Here is a 23,970-nt window from a genome sequence, read left to right as displayed (position 1 = left end):
TAAAAGAACACTCATCAATCAAAGACTGTCTTAAGAGTCTCTCCTTTATCTCTGTAAAACAAACACTTCTTTCAAATGCCTTCTAGTCTCATTTGGAAGGAGAGTGACAGTAGCCAACTCCCGTAGCATAGTAAAGTCTGAAATAACAGCCTTTGATTAATTCTATAGGTGGTCTTCCTCCTTTTGGCAAAATGTTCGGAGCTCTCAACAAGTTTAAACGTTCACTCTCAAACATTAGCAAGTCTTTGCTCTATCCCAGCAGACCCAGTAGGGGTAATGTGAACAATATGGAAACTCAAACCCAGTCTTGTCAGGAGGAGGGTGTTAAGGAGAGTGATTAGAGTCCAGCTTTGGGAAATCCGATCCCAAGCTGTGTCACCCTTGGCAAGTTACATGACCTTAGAGTCATGTAAATGTCATGTGGAACTCTGTGGCCCAGTTTCTCTCTGGCAAAATGGGAATAACAGTAGGACCCCTTTTGCAGGGCTCCTGTGAAGATTAAATGACTGAAAACAGAGGCAGCAGAGTATATGTACCAGGAAAGAGCATCGGTTTGCAATTTAATAAAAAAGAAACATGAGTCCATACTGATACAAGTGAATAAAAGAATTCACTGAAGAATAGTGTTAAAGTGAACTAAATATTGCCTAAGAAGGACTCAGTACTTCTATATTTGAGCCCTTGTGGACGAACTGCAACCTAGCTTAATAGGTAGACAAGATTGAAAACCTAACTTAGAAATATGCACCTAAAACAATAGTTAAGTCTTGGCCAAACCCAGTGGCCATATTTCAACCATTTATACATTGCTGAGTGTTCAAACTATTTAAGGCAAATGCCAAGCTGTAACCAGTCCAGCTGTTCTGTACCTCACTTCTGATTTCTGTACATCATTTCCCTTTTTTTGTCTATAAATCTTCCAAAACGTGGCTGCACTGGAGTCTCTACGATAATCTACTGTGATTCTGGGGACTCCCCGATTCGCGACTCGTTCATTGCTCAATTCAACTCTTTTACATTTAATTCAGCTGAAGTTTTTCTTTGATCAATGGAGATGATGGGAAGACAGCGCAGTTTTTCTGAGTAGAATACAAACTAATAAAGGTAGGATGGAGTTAGACCACTGTCACTTTGCCACCATCGTGGCAATAATTGATTTAAGCAATCATCATCATCATCAAAAGATGCTAAATCTAGTGGGTAAAATTATGTCTCGAAATGGGCTAGAAATTATATTAAAATAAAAATCCTCAGTTCCCCCACTTTCCGAACAAAGAGGTTAGGAAAGAAGTTAGTAGCAACAGTTGTCTACTTGTGTTACATTGTACCTTTTTTCATGATGATATGCTCAAGAATGAGTAAGGTTAAAAAAAAATCTAAAATAGTGCTCAATTTGGGGGTGGGTGGAAGGGATGTGAATCTCATCTCTTATCAGACCTACCACCTCTGGCAAGTTACTTAACCTGTGTGCACCTCAGTTTACTCTTCTGCAAAATGGGAATTGTACACTTGTACCCGCTTAAAAGGTTGCCATAAAGACTAAACAGGTTTATATTTGTCAAGTGCTTGGCACATATTCAGTAACTTTGCTGTTGTCGTTTTTATTACATGTACATTGCTTAGACTCCTGTAAACTCTATGAAAGGGAAATACTCTTGGGACCCCCAAAACACTAAGCTAAAGGGAAAAGTTAAGGTGGGAACTGCTTAGGGCAAACCTGCCTCCCATTCTATTCAAAGTCATCCCCTGTTCACAGAGATAGATGCACAGCTGATTGCTTCCTTTGGAAAGGCTCATCAGAAACCCAGAAGAATGCAATGCTTTGTCTCTTATCTACCGATGACCTGGAAGCCCCTCCCTGCCTCCAGTTGTCTCGCTTTTCTGGACCAAACCAATGTACATCTTATGTACATTGATTGATGTCTCATATCTGCCTAAAATGTATAAAACCAAGCTGTGTCCACGACCGCATTAGGCACTTGTCGTCAGGACCTCCTGAGGCTGTGTCACAGGTGCGTGTCTTTAACTTTGGCAAAACAAACTTCTTAAATTGATTGAGACCTGTGTCAGGTATTTGGGGTTCACAACTCCAGATGAATGTCGCTTTTATCATTCTGATTACTGGGCTTAAAATCCTCCAATAGCTTAACATTGATCTTGGGTTAAGGATAAAACAAAATAAATCATCCACAACTCCCTAAGGGATGGAGAGCCTCCTCCGACCTCTCCTTGACCCACCTGAAGTCCTGGGCTGCAGGCTCCTCACCCGTCCCTATTCCTTAAAGTCTCAGCTCCAACACCACCGTTCCAGATAGGCCTCCGTGACCCCAGGACTAGACCAGGGGTCTCTGCGGAGGGCGTCAGCTACGTAAGCCACCCTTCCAGCACCCACTGCCATGGCGAATATTCGCTTGTTTGGCCATCCAGGGACTGTTTGAGCCCCAAGACCGCAGGGCTCCGGCTCTGTCTTTGCTCAGAACCATAACCCGGGGACTGCACAGTAGGCCCTGAGGCCTTGGGACCGCTCAAAGTGAACCTGGGCCAGGTCGGGGACCGAGAGCTCTGCGGCCTTAGGAACGCCTGCGCCCCGGGGACCCAGGGGGCCGGCCTGGCCAGGCCCGCCTCTGCCTCCTCCTCCCGCCTGCTTCTGCTCCGACCCCTCCTCCCGCCACTCCTCCTCCGCCTCTTTCCCCTGCCCGCGCCCGCCCTACTGCCCCTTGCTGGGTTTCCTGTTTAAGATGGCGTCCCCCGTGGCAACGCAGGCCGGGAAGCTTCTGCGAGCCCTAGCACTGCGGCCCCGCTTCCTGGCGGTCGGGTCCCAGGTGAGCGTGGAGGCAGGAACTGCGAGCGCTGACAGCGGCGCCCGCCTGCCCGGGCTCCCCTAGCTCCCTGCGGCTCTTGCTCTCCGCCTGGCCCCGTGCGCGGCCCCTCGGGCGCCCCACCTCGGGAGGCGCCGCGGCGCCGCACCCGGGTCCAGGAGGGACCCCCGCTCCAGTGTGGGGCAGGGGCGGCGCGGGGGTGGCCCCGGGTGCCTTGGGGTGTGAGCGACCCAAAGCACGGGAGTCGCCGCTGTCTGCCCCTCAGGCTCACGGCGAAGGCGCTGAAGCAGGCGCCGGACGCAAGTTTAAGAAAAGTTTCTCGGACCGGGTTTTGGAGTCCAGAGGTTTTATTGTCAGCTATACTAATTCTGCTTTTCAGACGGCTCGCACTAACCCTGAGCACATTTAGGCCACGTGATAAACATGCCTGGAAACCCATTTCAGCCCAACTAGGAACTCACCCCCCAGGGTGAACTTCCTGCGGGCTACCTGCTTTTGCAGACTGTTAAGGTGCCTGAGTTGGTCAAATCCATGGGTCAAGCAGAAAAATGGTAAACGATCTTTCTCCTCTTTTCAGTGAAAAATCAGGCCTGTCACTAAAACGCATTAGACAGTTGACCCAGTCCATGTCCTCCTTGTCGATGGAGAATGAAACCAAAGAGGGTCAGTGGTGGGCTGGATAACGATTGGAACTTGGCCTCTAGGAGATTTTTACCTTGTGCAGATGGCAAGCGTTACAGTAGTCAGAAGGACTTAAGGGAAGTTTTGAGTTGGTGATGACTCTTGGAGAAATCACTCAACCACTGAACTGGTTAGTCTCCGTAGATTATCTCTCTCCCCTTTTAAAAAAAGCACAGTCAGGGATTTAGCCACAGCAGAGTTAATGCCTTGCCTATTTCCCCATTTTTAATTGATGAGAGGCAAATTATCACTCATACAATTTTAACCAGGATGTGCATAGTATAGTTTTTTAGAAAATTTAAAAAATAGCGATTGACGGTTTTTTGAGTTACTCTAAACTTTGGTTCATTATGACATCTGTGAGCTATTTTTACCCCTCTCCTTTCGTTTCCCGCCTTCTCATTTCTCTGTTGTTGTTAATGTAAATTTAAAAGGTGCTAATACTTACTACTGTAATATTCTTAATCGGTGCTTGACAGTATAGTGAGGTAGCAAAAGGAATGGCAGTTTTGTCTAATTAAAACTCACTAATAACTGTTGTAATACAGTAAGAATACCTCCAGGTGAGTTAAGTCTTATTCATTATTTAAGTGTTAGAAAAAGCAAGAACTAGGGTGCTAACCATGAGTGTAGACTTGAATTGATGAGAAACATGGGGCCCAGGGCAGTGAAAACTCATGAATTGTACAGAGAACCCTAAAATGCAGAGTGTTTAGCTGAAGTATGTGAAGCCTACATGCCTAACCAAGAAACAAGAGGCTGAACGCAAAACAGGAGAAAATCTGGTTGGGGAGAGATACTCTTGGTTTGTCAAGAAAACTGGGTAAAAAGATCTGTTCGCACACCCCATCTGGTTACTATGATTTACATACTTGTGGATGATCTGTTATTCTGTAGTGTCTTAGAAGACAAAAATAGGTTTTTTTTTAAAGATAGAAATGTATACAATGTCCAACAACTGAAAATGGACATTAGCAATCATTTAGTCCAGCCAGCTCATTTCATGGGTAGAGAAATTGAGGCCTAAAGAAGTTCGATGACGCATTCAAGGTTACAGTGAGAGTTTGTGGCATTCCAGAGTAAAGGCTTACCTTTACGTTTCTGTTACACCATGCTGTTTCCTGGTGAGTATATCCTTCCTCATGAAAATAAATTATATCAACATACAAATTAATCTGCATACCAGTAGTAACTGTATAACATCCAAGTCATTAGCACCACAGATACATTTTTATTTTTTTCTTTATGACCATCTTAGAATTGTCCATAAAAATGGTGAGTATTGCTCATGACTTGTAGGAAAGCCTATTTTCAAATTCTTAGGTGCTTCCTATGATCTGTTTCATGTACACTGATTTGATATGTCTGCATAGTCCCTTGCCTGTGGCAGACATTACAGTTAAACATGGCCCACTTCTCCCATCATACTTAAGAATCCTCACCAAGTATCCCAGAAATCTGTTGCCACTCTTGGCCCAGACCTACTTTGTACCACCAGGCCTTGTGAAAAACTGTTGTCTCTACAGAAATAAAAGACCCAGTTTCTGCTTAGAGAAATAACTTTAACTGGTCTGTCAAAGATACTCATAGAATGACATTTTGTCTTCCCCCTCCCTATGGTTAAATTTAACATTTGACACATATTCCTGATTCTTAGTGTCATTGAAGTTTTTTTTTTTTAACCTTTGCTCTTAGCTTTACTACTTTGACTTTTGATTGATAATATGCCCTTAAAGGGTCCACTTTAGTCATTTCTTATCTTTCATATAGTTTTTATTCAGCCCATACCATTTGGCAGGACTGTTGTAGGCCCTGGGGTTTGGGGGTGGTGAATGAGGCAGGCAGAGTCTTTGGCCATGTGATACTTTATTTTAATGGAGGTGGGAGAGAGTGAGCCAGTACACATATAACCAATAATGAAAATGATTTCAGCCAATCACAAATTCTATGAAGAAAATCAGTCAGGGTCATGGGATGGAGAATGAATAGCTTCACAGTAGGGTAGTTTAGACTGGATGATCAGAGGAGACCTATTTCACAGGGTGTGTTTTTGATTGGCATAATTTTTTAAAACTGAAATAGCAGATGTCATGAAAAATGCACAATTATAAATGAACAACTTGATGAATTTTCATAAACTGAATGCACGCCCGGCTAACTAGGTACAGATCAAGAAAATGATCATTTAACAACAACCCAGAGGCCCCCTGGTGCTCCTGCCTGTCACTACCTCCACCCTACAAAGGTCCACCAGTCCCCTGACTTATAACACTGGTTTTGTTCATTTTTGTACTTTATGTAGTTGGAATTATATATATGCATACACATACTTGACATTGCTCAGCATTATATGTAAGTGACCCTGGAGATGGCCTTTTTGACATTTGAGCTGAGACATGAGTGATGAAAGGTAGCCAGCTAAGTGAGACTAAAGGGAACAGTGCCGTTAGGCAGAACAGACAGCAAGTGCAAAGACTGAGATGAGAATGAGCTGGGCATGTCTAGGTAATTAGAGGGGGAAAGTGGTAGTAGACTAGGTCTGAGAGGAAGACAAGGGCCAAATCGCGTGGAGACCTGCAGGGTCTGCTAAGGAGTTTTCAGGGGGTTTAAACCCTACAGAGGCTGAATCCCAGTCCTGGCAGCCAAAGCACAGGCATGTAATTAATGTACTGTACATGCCCCCTATTATAAATCTAAGTTAGGCTGACTGTGAAACTTTTAGCAGAGTAGTGTTCAGTGAATTTAGCAGTAAGAGTCTAACCATGGTTAGAAGTCTTTCCAAAGACCTAAATCCTGGTAGACAGGGGCCATATTGCTGTGTCCATATAGCCAAGTGAACAGAGTGTGCAGTACTTGGTGGTGTAATATAGCAAGGCACTGCCATGGTGGGCAAGATACGAGTGCATGCTGCCAGTCAAGTCTTAGGGGAAATGTTGGCTGAGGGCACTGAGTTTGAAATGGTTCTTAGTTAAGTCTAAGCACAGTTTCGTTGTCTTTTAGGGTATTTCCCCTCTCTTATGGCTAGTTGAAGTTCATGGAGCTCTCTTGTAGGAGAAGCACTGCCTTTCAGGCCTCCAATTTTATTTACTTTTTTTTTTTTTTTTTAAAGAGTCTCAGTCTTTCACCCAGGCTGGAGTGTGGTGGCATGATCTTGGCTCACGACAACCTCCTCCTCCTGGGTACAAGCGATTCTCCTGCCGTGGCCTCCTGAGTAGCTGGTACTACAGGTGCCCGCCACCACACCTGGCTGATTTTTGTATTTTTAGTAGAGATGGGGTTTCACTATGTTGGCCAGGTTCGTCTCAAACTCCTGACCTCAAGTGATCTGTCCCCTTCGGCCTCCCAAAGTGTTGGGATTTCAGATGTGAGCCACTGTGCCTGGCCAGGCCTCCAATTTTAGTATCATTGTTGTATGTTTTCAGTGCAGCCCAGAGCTTCTGTCCAGGGACTCACAGAGGAATGTATGTTGTCGAAGAAAACTGCTTAAACCCATGCCCCTGCTGTTGTATACTCAGAAAGAATGGCTCCAGCCTAATTTTCTGCCTTTACAGAAGTGGGAGGAGAAAGATACATGCATGGCTTTTATAAGTGAAGGACTAAAGGTTATGTGCAAGTTCTTATCAGCTAAATGAGGCTGTGGCAGCTGCATTGGAAGTTGTGACTTACCTATATCTGCCTCTTGCCTAGGAGAATACATATTTGACATTTTTCTTTTTTTAAAATGAAGTACAGCTGCAATTTCTGCTTTTAGAAAAGGGAATCCATCTCAAATAATTTAGATGCTAAACTATTGACCTTCCTTGTGGGGAAGACCATTAAGTGATAGCTTTTGTCCCAAATTGGTTTTTTTTTTTACTGTAAATAAGGCATTTCTTTTATGGGTGAGTGATTGAGTGCACAGACCCACAGTAGTGAGAACTTTCCTGCCCTTGTACCCTGGTCTAGTTCTGTAGGCGCAAAGCCCAGAAAGTCACAGGAATATGGCATATTTGGGGGAGGAAAAGAAATTACAAAAGTAACCTCAGATCATTTGTCCTTCAACTGTCTTTACCACTCAATCTTCAATTGTCACTTGATGCATCACTTTCTGTTACTTGAAGGAAAAATTTTACTGAAGAACTTGAGAGATTTGGAAATGTTTGAACAAATGATAATATCAGTACACTAATGAAATTTGTAAGTTAATCCTGAGAGTTTGTGAGGAAGGTGGAGGTGATGGAGAAGGCAGTCCAGGTGAATTCATGCAGAGGCAGAGGTGAGAGAACAGGGGGAGAATAGTTGTAGTGAGCACTTTAGTATGGAGAAGGGAGAGGCGGTGGGTAGCAGAAGTTGAGGGACAATGGCACTTTCAGGTATACAAGGAAGTCTGAATGGGGCTTCAGAAAGCCCAGAACTCAGCAGGGAATAATTTAACCCCCACAACTGAAAATCAAACAAGTATCTTTTATGTAGCAAATATTTTCTGAATGCTTATTACACCTCATGCTTAATAGAATGTTGGGCAGATAAATATGACTGAGTGAATGCAGACAGGAAGAAGAGACACATGGCTCCTACCTTAAGAGGGCACAGAGGTTATTGGTACAACTGGCCTATAAACCCATAGTTACACTAAAACATAGTGGGTGCTGCAGTTGAGCTGTGTTCTTAGCCTTGTAAGACACAGTTGGCCTCTGTCAACCACGTACCCTGTGTCTGCAGCACTATTCCCTCTGATCATTCATTGCCTGATCTCTCTCTCCATCAGCTTTCTGATTCAAAGTTGATTCTTCAAATAGGCTTTTTCCTAATTATCTTACCCGGCCCCGCCTTTCCAGGGATTATTCTCTGTAATCTTATCTGCTTTGTTGTTTATCACACTTGACTGTACCTGCTAGTGTTATTTATCGACTGTCTTCCCCGATCTCCTACAAATGTGAGAATGTAAGCTCCACGGAGGCAAAGTGATACAGCTTAATGTAACAGCGTGATTCCCCAGCTGGCCCGAGTAGGTATTGAGTAAGTATTTGTGGTCTCAGTGAATGAGTGGGGGGCACAGAGAAGGAAGGGGGAGGTAAGGAACAGGCAAAGTTGAGGGGTGATGTGGCTCATTTCAGCAAATGAGGAAGAAGGAAGGGGCTCTAGAAATCCTAGTTGTGAAAGGGCCTTCATAATCGTAGACCTATTCCTTAGGCGTGTAGTATGTAATAAGACTGTATGAAGTAATCTCCACACTTTATTTCTTTAACCCTTACAACATCACTGCAAGGGAGATTTCACAGTCTCCATGTTTTATAGAAGCAATCAGAGGCATAGAGAGGCCCTATAGTCATTTGCTTAAAATCACAGTGCCAGGGAGTTAGCCGCCTCATGCTGATAAAGGACTTACGCTGTTAAATCATTAAGCTCTGTCTCTGAAAGATCCTGTTTGGGCTGAACTAGGCAGTTAAACTGATTGCTTACCTTTCCCTATCTCTTTGCCCTTGAGTGACACTCGCTTTTGTTCATTTGGACTTGTGCTGATGAAGGTGTGCTAATCAACTCAGCATGGTTGCCCTCTCTGGACTCTTATCCACCTTTGTCTTTCTCTGGCTTCAGGGTTTTGGCAACAGAGTAGTAGGGGGATTAAAGATCCGAAGTCTGGGTTCAAATTCAACTGAGTTTAAATTCTTATGGGATATCCCATGTTCTTTCTCTGCAACCTGGAGCAAATTATTGAACCTGACAGAGCCTCGATCTACTGTTACGAAAAGGGGATCGTTTGCACAGATGGTTACAAAGATTAAATAAGGTGATATTTAAGACATTTGGCATATGACCTGATGGTGGGCCCAGGATGATTATTTCTCTTGCACTGAATTTGAAGCTAAATTCGCTGGCCTTTTCTAAAGGCTTTATTGAGCTAGAATAATTTTTGCTTTCCCAGATTCAGTAAGCATTTATCATGTGCTCCCATCTCAGGGTTAGTCACTGGCTTGGTGCTTCCATACATTTTATTTCACTTAGTCCTTGCAGTAGCCATGTGAAATAGGAGTTATTGTTCCCGGTTTACTTCTGGGGAATCTGAGGCTTAGAGGGGTGAAGGTCTGCCTGCTGGGCTCTGATTATCTTCAGGATCCCATAGTTGGGTTTAACGTCTGGTGAGGCCTGACGTGGCAGTGGGGAGGCTCACATGGGAAGCTTAATTGTACCATCCTGGTTGTTGAACTCATTTCAGAAACATTTACACGTCTCAATGTTGACTTAGCAGTGACGGCTGCTGGGCCTCGTGCATCAAAGATTTGAGCTGAGGGAACACTTAAAGAATTGGCAGTAGCCACAGCATGAACCAGAGGCCACCCGGGACATGCCTTTCACTGTCCTCTTAGCACAAACTACTGCTCTCAGCATTTCAAGAATGCTGGAGAAATTGTGAAATTTCATTGCCTTTGCAGAGTGGGCTTTGGGGGATGGTGTTGGAGGACGGAATTTCCTGGTATTCTGAGTTCAGACTTTGATCAGTGTACTGGGTATGGTCAGCTTTTACCCTTTCTACAAATGATTCCAAAAGAATAGGACTTAGGCAGTGGCCATGAATGCATAGATTTCTAACATTTACCTCTGAATTTAATTTTTATTTTAAAATTGGAGGGATATTGGCATAATATATGAATTGATAATGGAGACATGGCAAAGCACGAGGAATGGTTTGTGTAAGTTTGGGTCCTGTGGGTGGGAGTGGGGGGACTGGCATCTTTTTTTCTGCTCCCATCCATTTCTCCCTGTGCTTGCTGTATTTCCATTTGTGGGCTGTCTTAGTCCTAGAGTTGTGACTTGAGAGCCCTAAGGAGGTTCAGGAGGGCTGCCTTATAGAGTTTGAGGTGAGAAATGAGGCCAGAGACAACAGCAAGGACAAGATTGCTGATCCTAGTAGGCCTGGTAATGAAGCTAAGCTTATTCTTGAGGAGGGCAATGGGGAGCCATTGAAGGGTTTTAGATAGTGAAGTGGCAAGGGCAGTTTAATGCTTAGAGTACTCTTTCTGGATATAGTGTGGAGAGGGTTGGAGAAATGCAAGAATGGAGATCATTTGGGCGGCTTTGGCACTGGTTCAGTGCCATGAGTCATTACGCCAGGACGCTAGACATATACCATGAGTGGAATCAGACGGCCTGGGTTTAACTCTTGCCTTCAGCAATCCATAGCTTTGTGATCTTGTGACAATTACTTATATTTCCTTGTAAGATTCCTTTTTTTTTTCTTTTTCACATTTCAGTATCTCTGAAAGCTGAATTTATTTATTTTTATTTATATTTTTTCAGACAGAGTCTCACTCTGTTGCCCAGGCTTGAGTGCAGTGGTGAGATCTTGGCTCATTGCAACCTCCGACTCCCAGGTTCAAGTAATTCTCCTGACTCAGCCTCCCAAGTAGCTGGAATTATAGGTGTACACCACCACACCTGGCTAATTTTTGTATTTTTAGTAGAGACGGAGTTTCACCATGTTGGCCAGGCTGGTCTTGAACTCCTGACCTCAGGTGATCTGCCCACCTGGGCCTCACAAAGTGCTGGGATTACAGGTGTGAGGCACTGCGCCCTGCCAAACTTTATTGTTTCAATATTGTCTGGTTTTAAGTAAGGTATCCACCTCCATGTTACTGTCTGTGGCTTAAGTCGGGAGGCCTGTGGAGAGGAACAGCACCATGCTTTCCTCCCTGCCCGAAGCAGGGCTCAGGGTTCTGGGTACAGTGTCTGGGGAGTGGCCTGATCCATTTAGGGCACCATTTTCTTCCCTCCCCACTCTTCCCCTCCCATCCCCACACCCACAGCATTGATTGATGTGCCCACAGCATTGACTGGAAGTAGAGATCAGCATTTTAGCTTTACCAGAAAATATTAAAGTTTTTTCCTTATCAGTGGAGATCTCTTCACATTTTTATAAGGAACTGTTTTTTATCCTTCGCTTTTTATCACCAGCTTCTGCTTGTATTCTCCTACCTGTTGTTGAGATGCTGTGTTATACCACCTGGACTTGAAGGACTTATTTGAGTTACTAAGTCCTTCCCTACCTTTGAAAGGAAGGAGGGGGAAACCAGTTCTCGTATGCCTTCTCATTTCAGCCTGAGGGCTTACGTAGGCCTTTATTAAGTAATACAAAGAAAGCGGAGAGTTATTAATTATTTTTGATTAAGGGAATAAACTATTAATGATGAGTGTTTCTTTGTTAAGATTCAGGGCACTTTTAAAGTGATGTATCATTAAAATTGAAAGCCAACAATACAGGGAAAAAAAGAATTTTTCAGTTTTTAACTTTTTTATAATTACCATGGAAAAAAATATACGTGCTATTTGGCACATTAGAAAAACTAAGTAAATTTTGAGATGGCGAAGTTGTAAACAGATTATCCTCATGAATTTTAAAATGATGCAGAAGGACTGAATGGCTGAGTGTTGAGTAGGATGGTTGGATATGGAGGCAGAAGGCTTGTGACTGGTCCTAAGTGAGCCTGGGCCTGAGGGCGCTTTTAGGATTGGAGTCCCACGTCCAAAACTCACAGCATAGCATGTTGTGAGTGTGTAATGGATCCTTCCTTTTTTGTTTGATGTGAGTTTATGATGAGGCTTTTCTGACCGGTATAAAATAGCTTTTATGACTATATTTTATATAAAATATAATTTTAACATGGGGGGAAACTTACAGAGTTAAACTTTATGGGAAGACGAGAGAAAAATACTAAATTTTCTTTATGTTAAAGGGCCCCAAGTGAGAATATTTAGTGGTGGTATTTCATTTTGCTTAATATTGGCAGTATATCAGTAATGTTATGGTAAGCCGAGAGTCACAGTGTTCCTTTCTTGAAGATGTTTTGTCCTGTGCTACAGAATGAATCTGTTTCCTCCTGCATACTTCAGAGTCCTTCTTTTCAGGTCAGTAGAATCTTTTTCCTGGAATTTTGACCTTAAGCAACATTATCATAATTTAGGTAAAATTAATTATTGACACAAAGCAGTGTTTTGTGATCAACTTTTAGGGTGTTGAGGGAGGTAGCAAAGGAATTGCATTTTTGATTAAAAATTTGGATCATTAAGTGCCTTTTTTGTCTCTGAAACCTTGTTTTTGATTTCCAAAGCTTCTAAAGGTACTAAAAAAATGAATGCGTATATTCTTTAATTTAAAATTTTTGTTATGTATTTATTATTGTATTAAAATATACAGGATATCAAATTGACCATTTTAACCATTTTTGCCGTTTTTACCATTTTGCCATTTTAACCATACTCTGGCATTGTTTTATATTCATATCGTTAGGCAGCCATCACCAACATCCATTTCCTGAACTTATTCATCCTCCCCTACTAAAACTTTATACCCATTCAATGCTAACTCCCCCATATCCCTAGTCTTTTCCCCTAGTCCCTGCCAACCGCTGTTTTACTTTTGATCTCTGTGAATTTGACTACTCTAGGAACCTTATCTAAGAAGATTCATACTATAGCTATTCTTTTATGACTGGCTTATTTCATTTAGCATAATGTCTTAAAAGTTCATCTATGTTGTAGCACGTGCAAAAATTTCCTTCCTTATTAGGCTGAATAATATTCCATGATATGCGTATATATCATTTTGTTTATCCATTAATTTGTCGGTGGACACTTGGGTTGCTTTCTCTTTTTGGCTATATGAATAATGCTGCTATGAACATGAGTGTTCAATGGAGGTATACCTTATGTTAACATTCACCTGAGTAGAAATGTTGTCTGATATGTAGCTTGGGCTACATTTTCAGTTTCCCATGTCCAACTAAAATGTCTATTAAGAAATATCTTGCCGGGCACGGTGGCTCAAGCCTGTAATCCCAGCACTTTGGGGGGCCGAGACGGGCGGATCACAAGGTCAGGAGATCGAGACCATCCTGGCTAACCCGGTGAAACCCCGTCTCTACTAAAACATCCAAAAAACTAGCCGGGCAAGGTGGCGGGCGCCTGTAGTCCCAGCTGCTCGGGAGGCTGAGGCAGGAGAATGGCGTGAACCCGAAAGGCAGAGCTTGCAGTGAGCTGAGATCCGGCCACTGCACTCCAGTTTGGGCGACAGAGTGAGACTCCGTCTCAAAAAAAAAAAAAAAGAAAAAAAAAAAAGAAATATCTTTCCTGATACTATTTCTGTTAAATATTCATATTTATTCTTTCCGTGGGTCAGATGCAGCACAGGTCCACTATTAGGCCCAGTAGATGGTGGGTTTGTAGGAAGCTTGGGGATGTGAGACAGCTGCTACCTTTAAGGAACCTACAGTCTAGTTTGTTGGAGACTGATGAGGAATAGGCAATTACAGTGAGATGTGTTTGGTGTCCTGAGAGCACGGCAGGCTTCTGGGGATACTGTAAGTCCTCACTAAAGGCATTCCAGTTTGTTCTCTGCTTCCATACCCATTTCGGCACTGAATGTAGGCAGAGGATAAGGAGTTAATTACACAGCCTTGGAGTACAGAAATGGTTTCACCATAAAGCAAACCAGTTTTCCGTAGGCTAATTGATGTAAACCAGAGTTTTTAAATTCAGCTTACTTCAGGTCACAGAAACATCAGCAAACTTCCAAAGACCAAAAACACCGCTAATATTAAACACTGAATTAAATGTAAGCTCTACATACATTTCAAAAAGATGAATAAAAACAAGTAAGATAATGATTTACCCGATTTCTGGTGATCAGTGAGTGATGGCAGTCATAGTAGTTGTGGTTTAAATCACAGAATAAATGTTTGTAAAGTGAAAATGGTAGGGAACACCTCCTTTCACCACCAAGTTCAAAAATGAACACAAACACTGAGTACTTTTGGACCATGTGCCTGTACAATGGCTATTAATAGCGTCTGGATAACCTGAAGTGAAGCACATATACAAATAGACACCTGATGTTTATCAGGCACATTCTGTGGACTAGGCTTGGCGCTGTGCACTTGAGGAGGATTATCATGTTGAGTATTCATGGCAGCCCTAGGAGGAAGGCATTATTATAGCCATTGCTAAGCTCATTTTATTTTATTTACTTATTTATGTAGAGGTGGAGTCTTGCTGTGTCACCCAGGCTGGAGTGCAGTGGCAAGACCATATAACAGCTCACTGCAGCCTTGAACTTTTGGGCACAAGGAATCCTTTGTTCTCAGCCTCTAGATTAGCTGGGACTACAGGTGCATGCCACTATGCCTGGCAAATTTTTTTTTTTTTAATTTTGTAGAGACAAGGTCTTGCTTGGTTGCCCAGGCTTGTGGCTTCAAGTGATCCTCCCACCTCAGCCTCCTAAAGTGCTGAGATTACGGGTGTGAGCCGCCATGCCTGGCTACTAAGCCCATTTTAAAGAGGAGCAAACTGTGCCTCAGAGATTTTAAACAACTTCCTTGTTGTCACAGCTGTTGCCCTGCACATTTCTTCAGGATGCCACTCACATGGGTCCACTGAATTATGCCTGATAGTGGGTAGAATTGTGTCCCCCACAAAATTCCTATGTTGAAATCTAACCTTCAGTATCTCAGAATGTGACCTAATATAGCTTGATTTTCTCTGTAAAGACTCTATCTCCAAAGGAGAAAGAAGGTAGGAGATAGAGAGAGAAAATCAAGTTAAAATGAGGTCATTAGGAAGGGCCCTAATTCAATATGACTGGTGTCTTTATAAAAAGAGAAAATTTATACTTGGGCACACACACCCAGGGAGAAAGCCATGTGAAGATGAAAGCAGTGATGCTTTTGCAAGCCAGGAACACCAAAGATTGCCTGTGAACCAATAGAAGCTAGGAGAGAGGCATGGACCAGATTCTCCCTCACAGCCCTCAGAAGAAACCAACCCTTCTGATCCCTTGATCTCAGACCTTAAGCCTCCTAAACTGTGAGAGAACACCTTTCTGTTGTTTCAGCCACCCAGTATGTGGGTACTTTGTATACCAGTCCTAGGATACCCAGTATATGGTACTTTGTATGCCAGTCCTAGGATACTAATACACACATTAATGAACTTTTTGTGCTCCGTACATTTGTGAAGAATGAGAGTGACAAAGTCATCCTAGTATTATTATGAAAATAGTTTTGACCTCACAGACCTCCAGAACCACCCTGCCTTGAGACAATGTGGGTGTGATTGAGTTTTTTGATCAAACATATCTGAAATTGTAGGTTGGTGCAAAAGTGATTGTGGTTTTTGAAATTTGTAATTTTGCACCAACCTAATATGTGACCAGATGAGCCTTTGCTTTTTCACCTTGGCATTTCTGGAGTCTCTGAACTTAGGCTGGAGAAGTATGCTTTCCTGGCTGCTTGGAGAGCTAGCTCATGGACCACGGCCATCAATTTTTTTGCTTTATGCTTCCTGCACTTGTTTTCCAACCAAAACATTGTTTCCTACACCTTATTTGCTAGTGTTGGATTTGAGAAGCTCTGTCCATTTCTACAAGTGAAATCGACTTAAAGACAAACAAGTTGCAATTGGGAAGAATATTCCAAGAAAAGGGGCACAGGTTTGATGTCATTTCCCAAATAGGAGCTCTAGAAATATTTTAAACAATAGCAAGAGATTGGAATAAATGCAGAGCCTTTTTCAGATATATCAATTTTGGTATTTTTTATTTTGATTTTAAATAAATCCAGCAAACCTCATTATTATTTTTAATCTCACTTAGTTTTTAACCATTCTCTTTATTCAGACAGCTCACCCAAGGTTAAACAAAAACACTACATTTTAATGCCTATGTTCCAGGCCTTTTGAAATTCAGTTTTGTAACTTAATTCAGCTGATTTTTGGTAATCAGAAGCATAACACCAAGCACTGTTTTTCTTCAGCAGTCTAAAGTTGAAATTTAAGAACAATCATCATGCAATCAAAAGCTGATTATAAATGAACAATAATGAACATAAAAGTGAAATCACTTCTGAGGGTTCTAATGAAAGAAAGAAAGGAGTAAGTAATAGCAGTAGTTGAAAAAGGAGCCTGATAAAAAGCTGGTACGGTTATGCCAGTAGGCAAATAGTGGGTGAAAATTAGCCAGCAAGAATTGTGTATGAGTGACTCTTGTTTGGGGAACTTTGGACCATAGTAACCCTACTAGTTTTCTTATTGTTCCCTGGTCACAGATCCTGAGAAAAGGATTCATGTGAAAGTGATTTTTCGGGGAGGTATTCTCAGGAAAAACTCAAAGGAGTTTGGAGAAGTTGAAGGGAAGGAGGCTGAGAAGGGTGTGTTATTAAACTGAATCACAAAGAGGGTAACTTTGCTTAATTCCACAGGACAGCTATGGAAACTGTGTAGGTTATACCTCAGAGTTGCAGTTAGGGGCAAGAGAGTTGACGTATTTATATACCCTCTTCAAGTTTCTTTAAGGGCATGTTGTCTTCAGCATCTCAAGACAAAGACCTGCCGGGGCTGCTCTTGGGAGTAAGAGTACACAGTGAGTCTGTATAAAAATGGTGGAGCCATCTGAGGTCCTGCAGATGGAGTGCTGAGAGCATCTGCTGCAGGATCCTTCCATGGCTAATGTGACATGTAAGCCACTTACTAGCTTTGTGCCTCAGACAACTGGTTTAACACTTCTCATCAAGGGTAAAGTAATAGTAATACCTCTTTGGGGCTTTTTGTGACGTGTAAGTATCAGTATGATTGACTTCACATTTTTCTTCTAAATCTATTCACTATTAAACAATATTTAAATCCACGTTTGAGCCCCTCCATAAATAATACTGTCCATGAAATTATGGGCTTGGTAAATTACTGATACATATACATTTTTTTCTAATGTACTTTACAATAAACTACACAGAAGAAAGCCTTGACAGAGCTTTCTTTAAAAACATGCCAGGAACTATCATCTGTTAACTGAAGCCAGGTCTTCTTTTCTCTGGACACATGGCTGTGCTGGATCTCCCAGCTTGCCTTGCAGCTGGACAAGGCCACCGAATAGCTCTAGACCAACGGAATGTGAGTAGAGGAGCTGTAGGCCAGTCCAGCTTATAAAGAACTCCTGTATGTTTCCTTTACGTTTTTTCCCTTCCTGTTAGGTGGTGATGACCAAGTTGATTTGGAAGCCGTGTGGTTATGATGGTGGAGCCTCTGTGGAGGAGAACTATCCTATCTACATATTCACCTTCCCAGGACTGTGACTTTAGCAAGAAGCATGGTTGTGTTGTGTTGTGTTGAGCTACTTCATGTTTGGGCTTATTTGGTGCTGTAACCTATTGTGCATGAATTGATACACAGCTCAGAAAATGTTGGGTAAAATCATACATCATGTGACCTTAAGTCAATCAGTTTACCTTTCTGAACCTTAGTTTCCTCAGTTGTGGAATGGAAACAATTAGAGATGGGGAATTGTTAGTGAACTTTGAAAAGCTCCGCATAGACAAGGGGTTACTATGGTCTTTCACTTGTGGTTGTAAACAGTAAGGATTGGGGGTATCGCACCTTTCCAGCTGACGTCAGAAGGGGAATGCTATTTGGCTGCCATTCTCATCTCTGAGATTTCTCTAAAGTTTAACCATGTTTATGGGTTCCTGCTTTCTTGTGACCCCTGTTAAACTAAGTCTGGCAAACTAGAAGGACACATGAAGGACAGCATTCGCCTCAGTGTGGTGCACAGACTGCTGATTGGCAGGCATCAAGAATGATTTTAGGTATATCCTAATGAACATTTATATGTAATAGTAATGCATTGTATATTATGAAAAGTATGTAAGTAGCATTCTAAATTTGTAATTTTATAAATACTTACTGCTTAGGATGAGGCTAAAGTAGGTATTTAAGTAAAAAACATAGGCAGTAGACTTAAACAAGTTAACAATTTTACTTGTGGTAAGCATCTGTTGTGAAAATTACTGAAGTTGGTATGTGAGTGACCTGAAGTTTGGGAGGCACTAAGATAGGAAGAGTCCAATATATACTATCTTTATATATTGAATGAACTATATTTAATTCATTCTTTCAGCAAGTACTATTTGTCTATTTACTATGACCTTGGAACATTTTTAGGCACCAGGATACAATGGAACAAAGCATATTCTTTGTGCATTGTTTTTTTCCCAGTGACCATGTACAAGTTTGTATTGCCCGTACGGAATGGCCTTAGCTTCTGTGTTAGGATTGAATCATTTCCAAAGTTCGTTACCATCCTAAGATTCTGTAAAGAAGGTAGAGATTTTTATCTGTTGTTCAGATGACATATATGCTATTAAGAAAAATAACGCAGGAAGGATGAGATAAGAAAAATAAGAACAGAATGTGAGTAATGGGTTGTACCTTTAATTAGCGTTTCCCGGGAAGTAGTCATCTGTAAGGTGGTATTTGAGCAAAGACATGAAGGAAGTGAAAGAGTAAGCCATGGGGAAATCTGGGGAAAGGGTGTTCCAGGCAGAGGGAGCAGGAAGTGCAGAGGCCCTGAGATGGGGGTATGTGCCTGGCATGTTTAAGTAACAAGCAGCCAGTGTATCTGGGAAGGAATGAGTAGGGGGAAGAGAGGAGTTTGGAGAGATGGGCAGGTGAGATCCATTCAAGTTTATCAATAGCTTGTTCTTTTTCATTGCTGAGTTGTATTCCGTGGTATGAATATACCACAGTTTTTTGTTTGTTTTTTTTTAAACTATCTCCCCACTGAAGGACATTTTATTTATTTCTAGTTTTTGGCTGTTACAAATAAAACTGCTGTAAAAGTCATGTAGAAGTGTTTGGACAAACATTTTCATTTCTCTGGGATAAATGCCCAAGAGTGTAATTGCTAGGTCATTTTTAAGTGTATGTTTAGCTTTTTAAGAAACTGCCAAACTGTTTTTCAGAGTGGCTCTTCTATTTTTGTTCCTACTAGGAATGTATGAGAGATCTAGTTTCTCTACATCCTTGCCAGCATTGCATATTGTTAACTTTTCTTATTTTTAGTTTCAGCTGTCCTAATTGGTATGTAGTGATATCTCGTTGTGGTCTTAATTTGCAACTAATCGCTACTGATGTTGAACATCTTTCTATGTGTTTATTTACCATCTGCCATATGTTCTTCATTGAAATGTCTCTTTATATCTTTTGCCCATTTTCTAATTAGATTGTGTTTTTATAATGTTGAGTAGTAAAAGTTCTTTATATATTCAATTTACTAGTCCTTTGCCAGATGTGTGGTTTGCAGATATTTTCTCACAGTCCATAGCTTCTTTTCATCCTCTTAAGAGTTCTTTCACAGAGCAAAAGTTCTAAGTTTTGATGAAGTCCAATTTATCTATTTTTTGGATGGATCAAGATTTTTGTGTCATGTCTAGGAAGTCTTCATCAAGCCCTACATCAACAGTGTTTTCTCCCATGTTATCTTCTAAAAGTTTTCATAGTTTCACACTTAAATCCATGATTCATTTTGAATTAATTTTTATATAAGGGGTGAGGTTAGGTTGAGGTTAACTTTTTACTCATTGAGCTCCTCTTGTATCGTTTGTTAAAATGCTATCCTTCCTCCATTGATTTGATTTTGCTTAGAAAGTTTTTAATTCTTTTGATGGAATTCTAGGATTTTAGAACTGGTAGGTGTCTTGACATCATCTCTTGCGTGATAAAGCAACTGAATTATAGAGAAGTTAAATGTGGGAGGCCAACTTTGCTGCTTAGAACAAAGCTTTTGATTTCCATTCCAGGGTACTTCCACCTTCTACTTCTAGTACAGTAAATATATATACTTGGATCTTTGGATATATTTTGTTTTCGATGCAAACTCAATGGTTTGATATCTCTGTGTGGCATTGCTTGGATTTTAAGATTTTTTGAGTCCAGGACCATTTGCGATTCTGGAAAGTGAAATTGAATTTGGCTTAATATTCCCATGGACTCTGGGCTAACAAAGCCAGGCTGAGCTGTTCTATCTATCTACATTAAAAGAGATATTAATCTTGGCTGGGCGCAGTGGCTCGTGCTTGTAATCCCAGCACTTTGGGAGGCCCAGGCGGGCAGATCACGAAGTCAAGAGATCGAGACCATCTTGGTTAACATGGTGAAACCCCGTCTCTACTAAAAATACAAAAAATTAGCTGGGCATGGTGGCACACACCTGTAGTCCCAGCTACTCGGGAGACTGAGACAGGAAAATTGCTTGAACCCGGGAGTCGGAGGTTGCAGTGAGCCAAGATCGCGCCACTGCACTCCAGCCTGAGCAACAGAGCGAGACTCCATCCCCCCAAAAAAGATATGACTCTTGAAACTTGGTATTTTGGTGAAATCAGTTTATATAGTTTCTGTTTAGAAGCTTTTTTTTCCTGCAATTTTGAAGTGTAATGGACCACAGGAACCTGGAGAATGTAATCGTGTGATAATCTCGGTAATGTTTACAACATGTTGATTGAATAAAAAATGCTGAAACGGATTTGAATGGTTGGTAATAATGAATTTACTTCTCTTGGGTTCCTTTCTGTGGATCTCTTAGGAAAAAATTTGATAGAAGCTTAAGTCTTCTTGACTCCCTCAAGAATGGGGAAAAACAATGCACATATTGATTGTAATTCCACTTCCATGGTGGTTTATAGAATCTTAGGATGGTAACGAACTTTGGAAATGATTCAATCCTAACACAGAAGCTAAGGCCATTTTGTATGGGCAATAAAAACTTGTATATGGTCACTGGGAATAGAAATCCATGTGGGTTTTTTGTTTTGTTTTGTTGTATTTCCTTTTTTACACTAGAGTATGGCTGTTATATAGAATCAAATTGGTGTTTTGAAGATTTTCTTTTCATTCAGCTTTCATAACATACTATAACTAAGACAAATACTGTAACTGTAATGATAGTTTAGTGGATTAAAAACACAGGGTCTCAAGACAAACTCCCCGAGTTCTAATCATAGCTCTGACTTTGCTGGCTGTCCTCTGTTGTGAAGACAGACTGTCCTGTGCATATAGTAAGTGCTCAACAAATATTGGTGATAGTGATGGTATTAGTAGTACTCATAATGATAATAATAATACATTTTTGTCTTTTTCTTTAATAAGTCGATCATACAGATTTTTCTGATATATCATTTTACGTATTGGCATGCTGTAAGATTGGATTACATGGTACGCTTTCTTAAAATAGCAAGCTAAGTAATAGGTGATGAATATCACACAGAACTTACCAGTAAGCTGGTCTCCCACATTTAACCTCTCTGAAATTCAGTTGCTTTATCATGTAAGAGATGATATCAGGACACCTAATAGTTCTAAAATCCTAGAATTCCATCAAAAGAATTAAAAGCTTTCTAAGCAAAACCAATTCAGTGGAGGAAGGATAGCATTTCAACAGATAATGCAAGAGGAACTGGATATGCATAAGCAAAAAAGGTTAACCGCACCCTAACTCATCAGTAAGCTGGATTCTTACTTTCCATGATACTCTCTCTGAATCATGAGAAGGGTGTTACAGAGAGTAATATTGGTACCACATTGTATATGTACAGCCTTTACATGCTTTTTCCAAACTATTATGGGCCTCATCCTCTTTCCTCCTGCTCCATGTAGACTTCCATGCAAACACAAATCCCCACATTCTTGCCACACTGAACTATGTGAGATCCCTTCAGCCACGGGACTTGGATGTTGCACATTAAGTTTCCTCTACTGGAAATGCCTTTTGCCAGCATCTCTCCATTCTGTCTTCAGGATTCAGCCTAAATAGTACTTCTCATGAAGTGTTTCCCTAACTCCCTCTCCGCTCTCAGCAGTGGCCAAGTCTCTTTCATCTTTCTATCTCCGGCATCTAGCACATGGTGATTCTATAGAATGATGATGGCGAGTTGCAGGTTAGTGGAGGCTTACATTAAACTGAAGGCAAGGAGTTTTCTGCTTTTGATGAATGATTAGTAACTTTAAATTATCCAGAAGAAAGTTTGGGCATCTGGATGGCATCATCAGAACTTGAAAAGTTGAGAGAATAATTTTATTTCTCATTTAATGAAAAAGCGCTCATGAATAACTGGCAGAAATTTGAGAGAATAATCAATATTGCTTCCAGCCATCCCCACCCCCACCCCCACTCCATTTGAAATATGAGTTGCTTCATCCTTTTACCTGAGGAGCTCTTTAATCAGTGATATTTGGAATAGTACAGAGAAGTTGAGATTTGAAGTTTCAATATCCGTTCTTAATTTTCAGAGCTGGTAAGCTTTGTGCTATCCCACGAGTTAGCACTTATTTTCTGTATTATTTACACCTATTGACATACTTTTCTATACAGTAGAATTTATTGTACTAAGTGGCAATATTGCAAACAAACATAGACATGGTTGGAGAAGCTTTTGTTTCTAATATGAGGTCAGCTACATAGAGGACATAGAACATTTAAACTCCATTTTGTTGTTGTTATTGTTCTAATCTTAGCTTTGTATTTTGTTTCAAGAAATTACCTGATGGCTACTGATGTCTTAGTTAATTTCATGGCATGAAATGAAGGAATGAATGACTCAATAAGAAACTATTTGATAGGACAGCAGAGCCAGCATCTAGTCTTTTCTAAAATATTTCATTTGTATATGAAAAAAATTATTTCAGAGAAAAACTTTTGATTAAAAAAATTCTTCTTAGCTTGTCATTATCTGTATATTTTATGGCCCTTTGTCCTGAAATTCTGGCTTTTTCTGTCACTAGGCTTGTGTAGTTTTTATTGACCTTCTCAAAATAGGATGTCGTCTAGCTTGACAGGTAGCAGTTGGCTTTATACTGAATCTTCAATTCTAGGAATTTGAGATTTTTTAAGAAACTGTTTTTGAAGAGTAAGTAATATTTTGAGGATACCAAGTTGCTGACATAAAATGACTAGTATAAAAACATGTACTCTTGGGGAAAAAAATAAATGTATATTTTTAGATACCTGATCTGAAATAGGTGATGTCATATCTTTTCTAATTTTTTGATTTAGAAAATTCAGCTTGTACTTATTTCAAAAAATTTGAAAACACAGAAAACTATTTAAAGATCCATAATAATCACCTATAATCACCTGTACTCTAGAGAAGGCCATTATGAATAATAATGTGGAACTTTTTACTGTTTTGCACACATGTATGTTTTATGTATATATGCAGTTTCTTTTAAACAAAATTAGGATCATATTAATTAGACAATGTTATTTCCTTCACACTTAACATCAAATCAGAAGTGCTCACCCATGCATTAAAAATTTTTACAAATATTATTTCTGTTGCCAAAGAATTGGAAGGAAAAGAAGGCTGCACTCACGTAGATGCCATCATTTATTTTGTCATTTCCTTATTAGTGGGCATTTGTGTTATTTCTAGTGTTCTACTGTTTTAATGATGTGATTAATATCCTTGAATGTAAATTTCTCCTTACTAATCAAATTCTAGAAACATTCTGTCAGATTGCCCTCCAGAAAATCTGTATAAATTTATACTCCTACTCATGTTGATTAATAATAGCAAAAACAATAATAATGGCTACTATTTATTGACAATTTATTATATGCCATATCCTATTCTAAGCACTTTGTGTGGATTAACTCATTTATTTCTCACCAAACACC

The 23,970-nt window shown here is 40.7% G+C and overlaps 1 protein-coding gene across 3 annotated transcripts in view; it reads left to right on the top strand.

Moving 5' to 3' along the window:
* Positions 1-2,693: 2,693 nt before the first annotated feature.
* The window catches only part of LOC115896940 (succinate--CoA ligase [GDP-forming] subunit beta, mitochondrial-like), a 101,727-nt gene continuing 80,450 nt past the window's right edge, over positions 2,694-23,970 (top strand). For all 3 annotated transcript variants that reach the window (XM_030929113.1, XM_030929109.1, XM_030929111.1), the window contains exon 1: positions 2,694-2,822. In XM_030929113.1, coding sequence (XP_030784973.1) covers positions 2,739-2,822 — 84 coding nt within the window. In that variant the 5' untranslated portion in view covers positions 2,694-2,738. The remainder of the gene's footprint in view (positions 2,823-23,970) is intronic.

Source organism: Rhinopithecus roxellana, chromosome 1, assembly GCF_007565055.1.
Source record: "Rhinopithecus roxellana isolate Shanxi Qingling chromosome 1, ASM756505v1, whole genome shotgun sequence".
Taxonomy (NCBI): domain Eukaryota; kingdom Metazoa; phylum Chordata; class Mammalia; order Primates; family Cercopithecidae; genus Rhinopithecus; species Rhinopithecus roxellana.
Note: the sequence above shows the minus strand (reverse complement) of the source record. Positions and strands in the feature narration are given on the sequence as shown.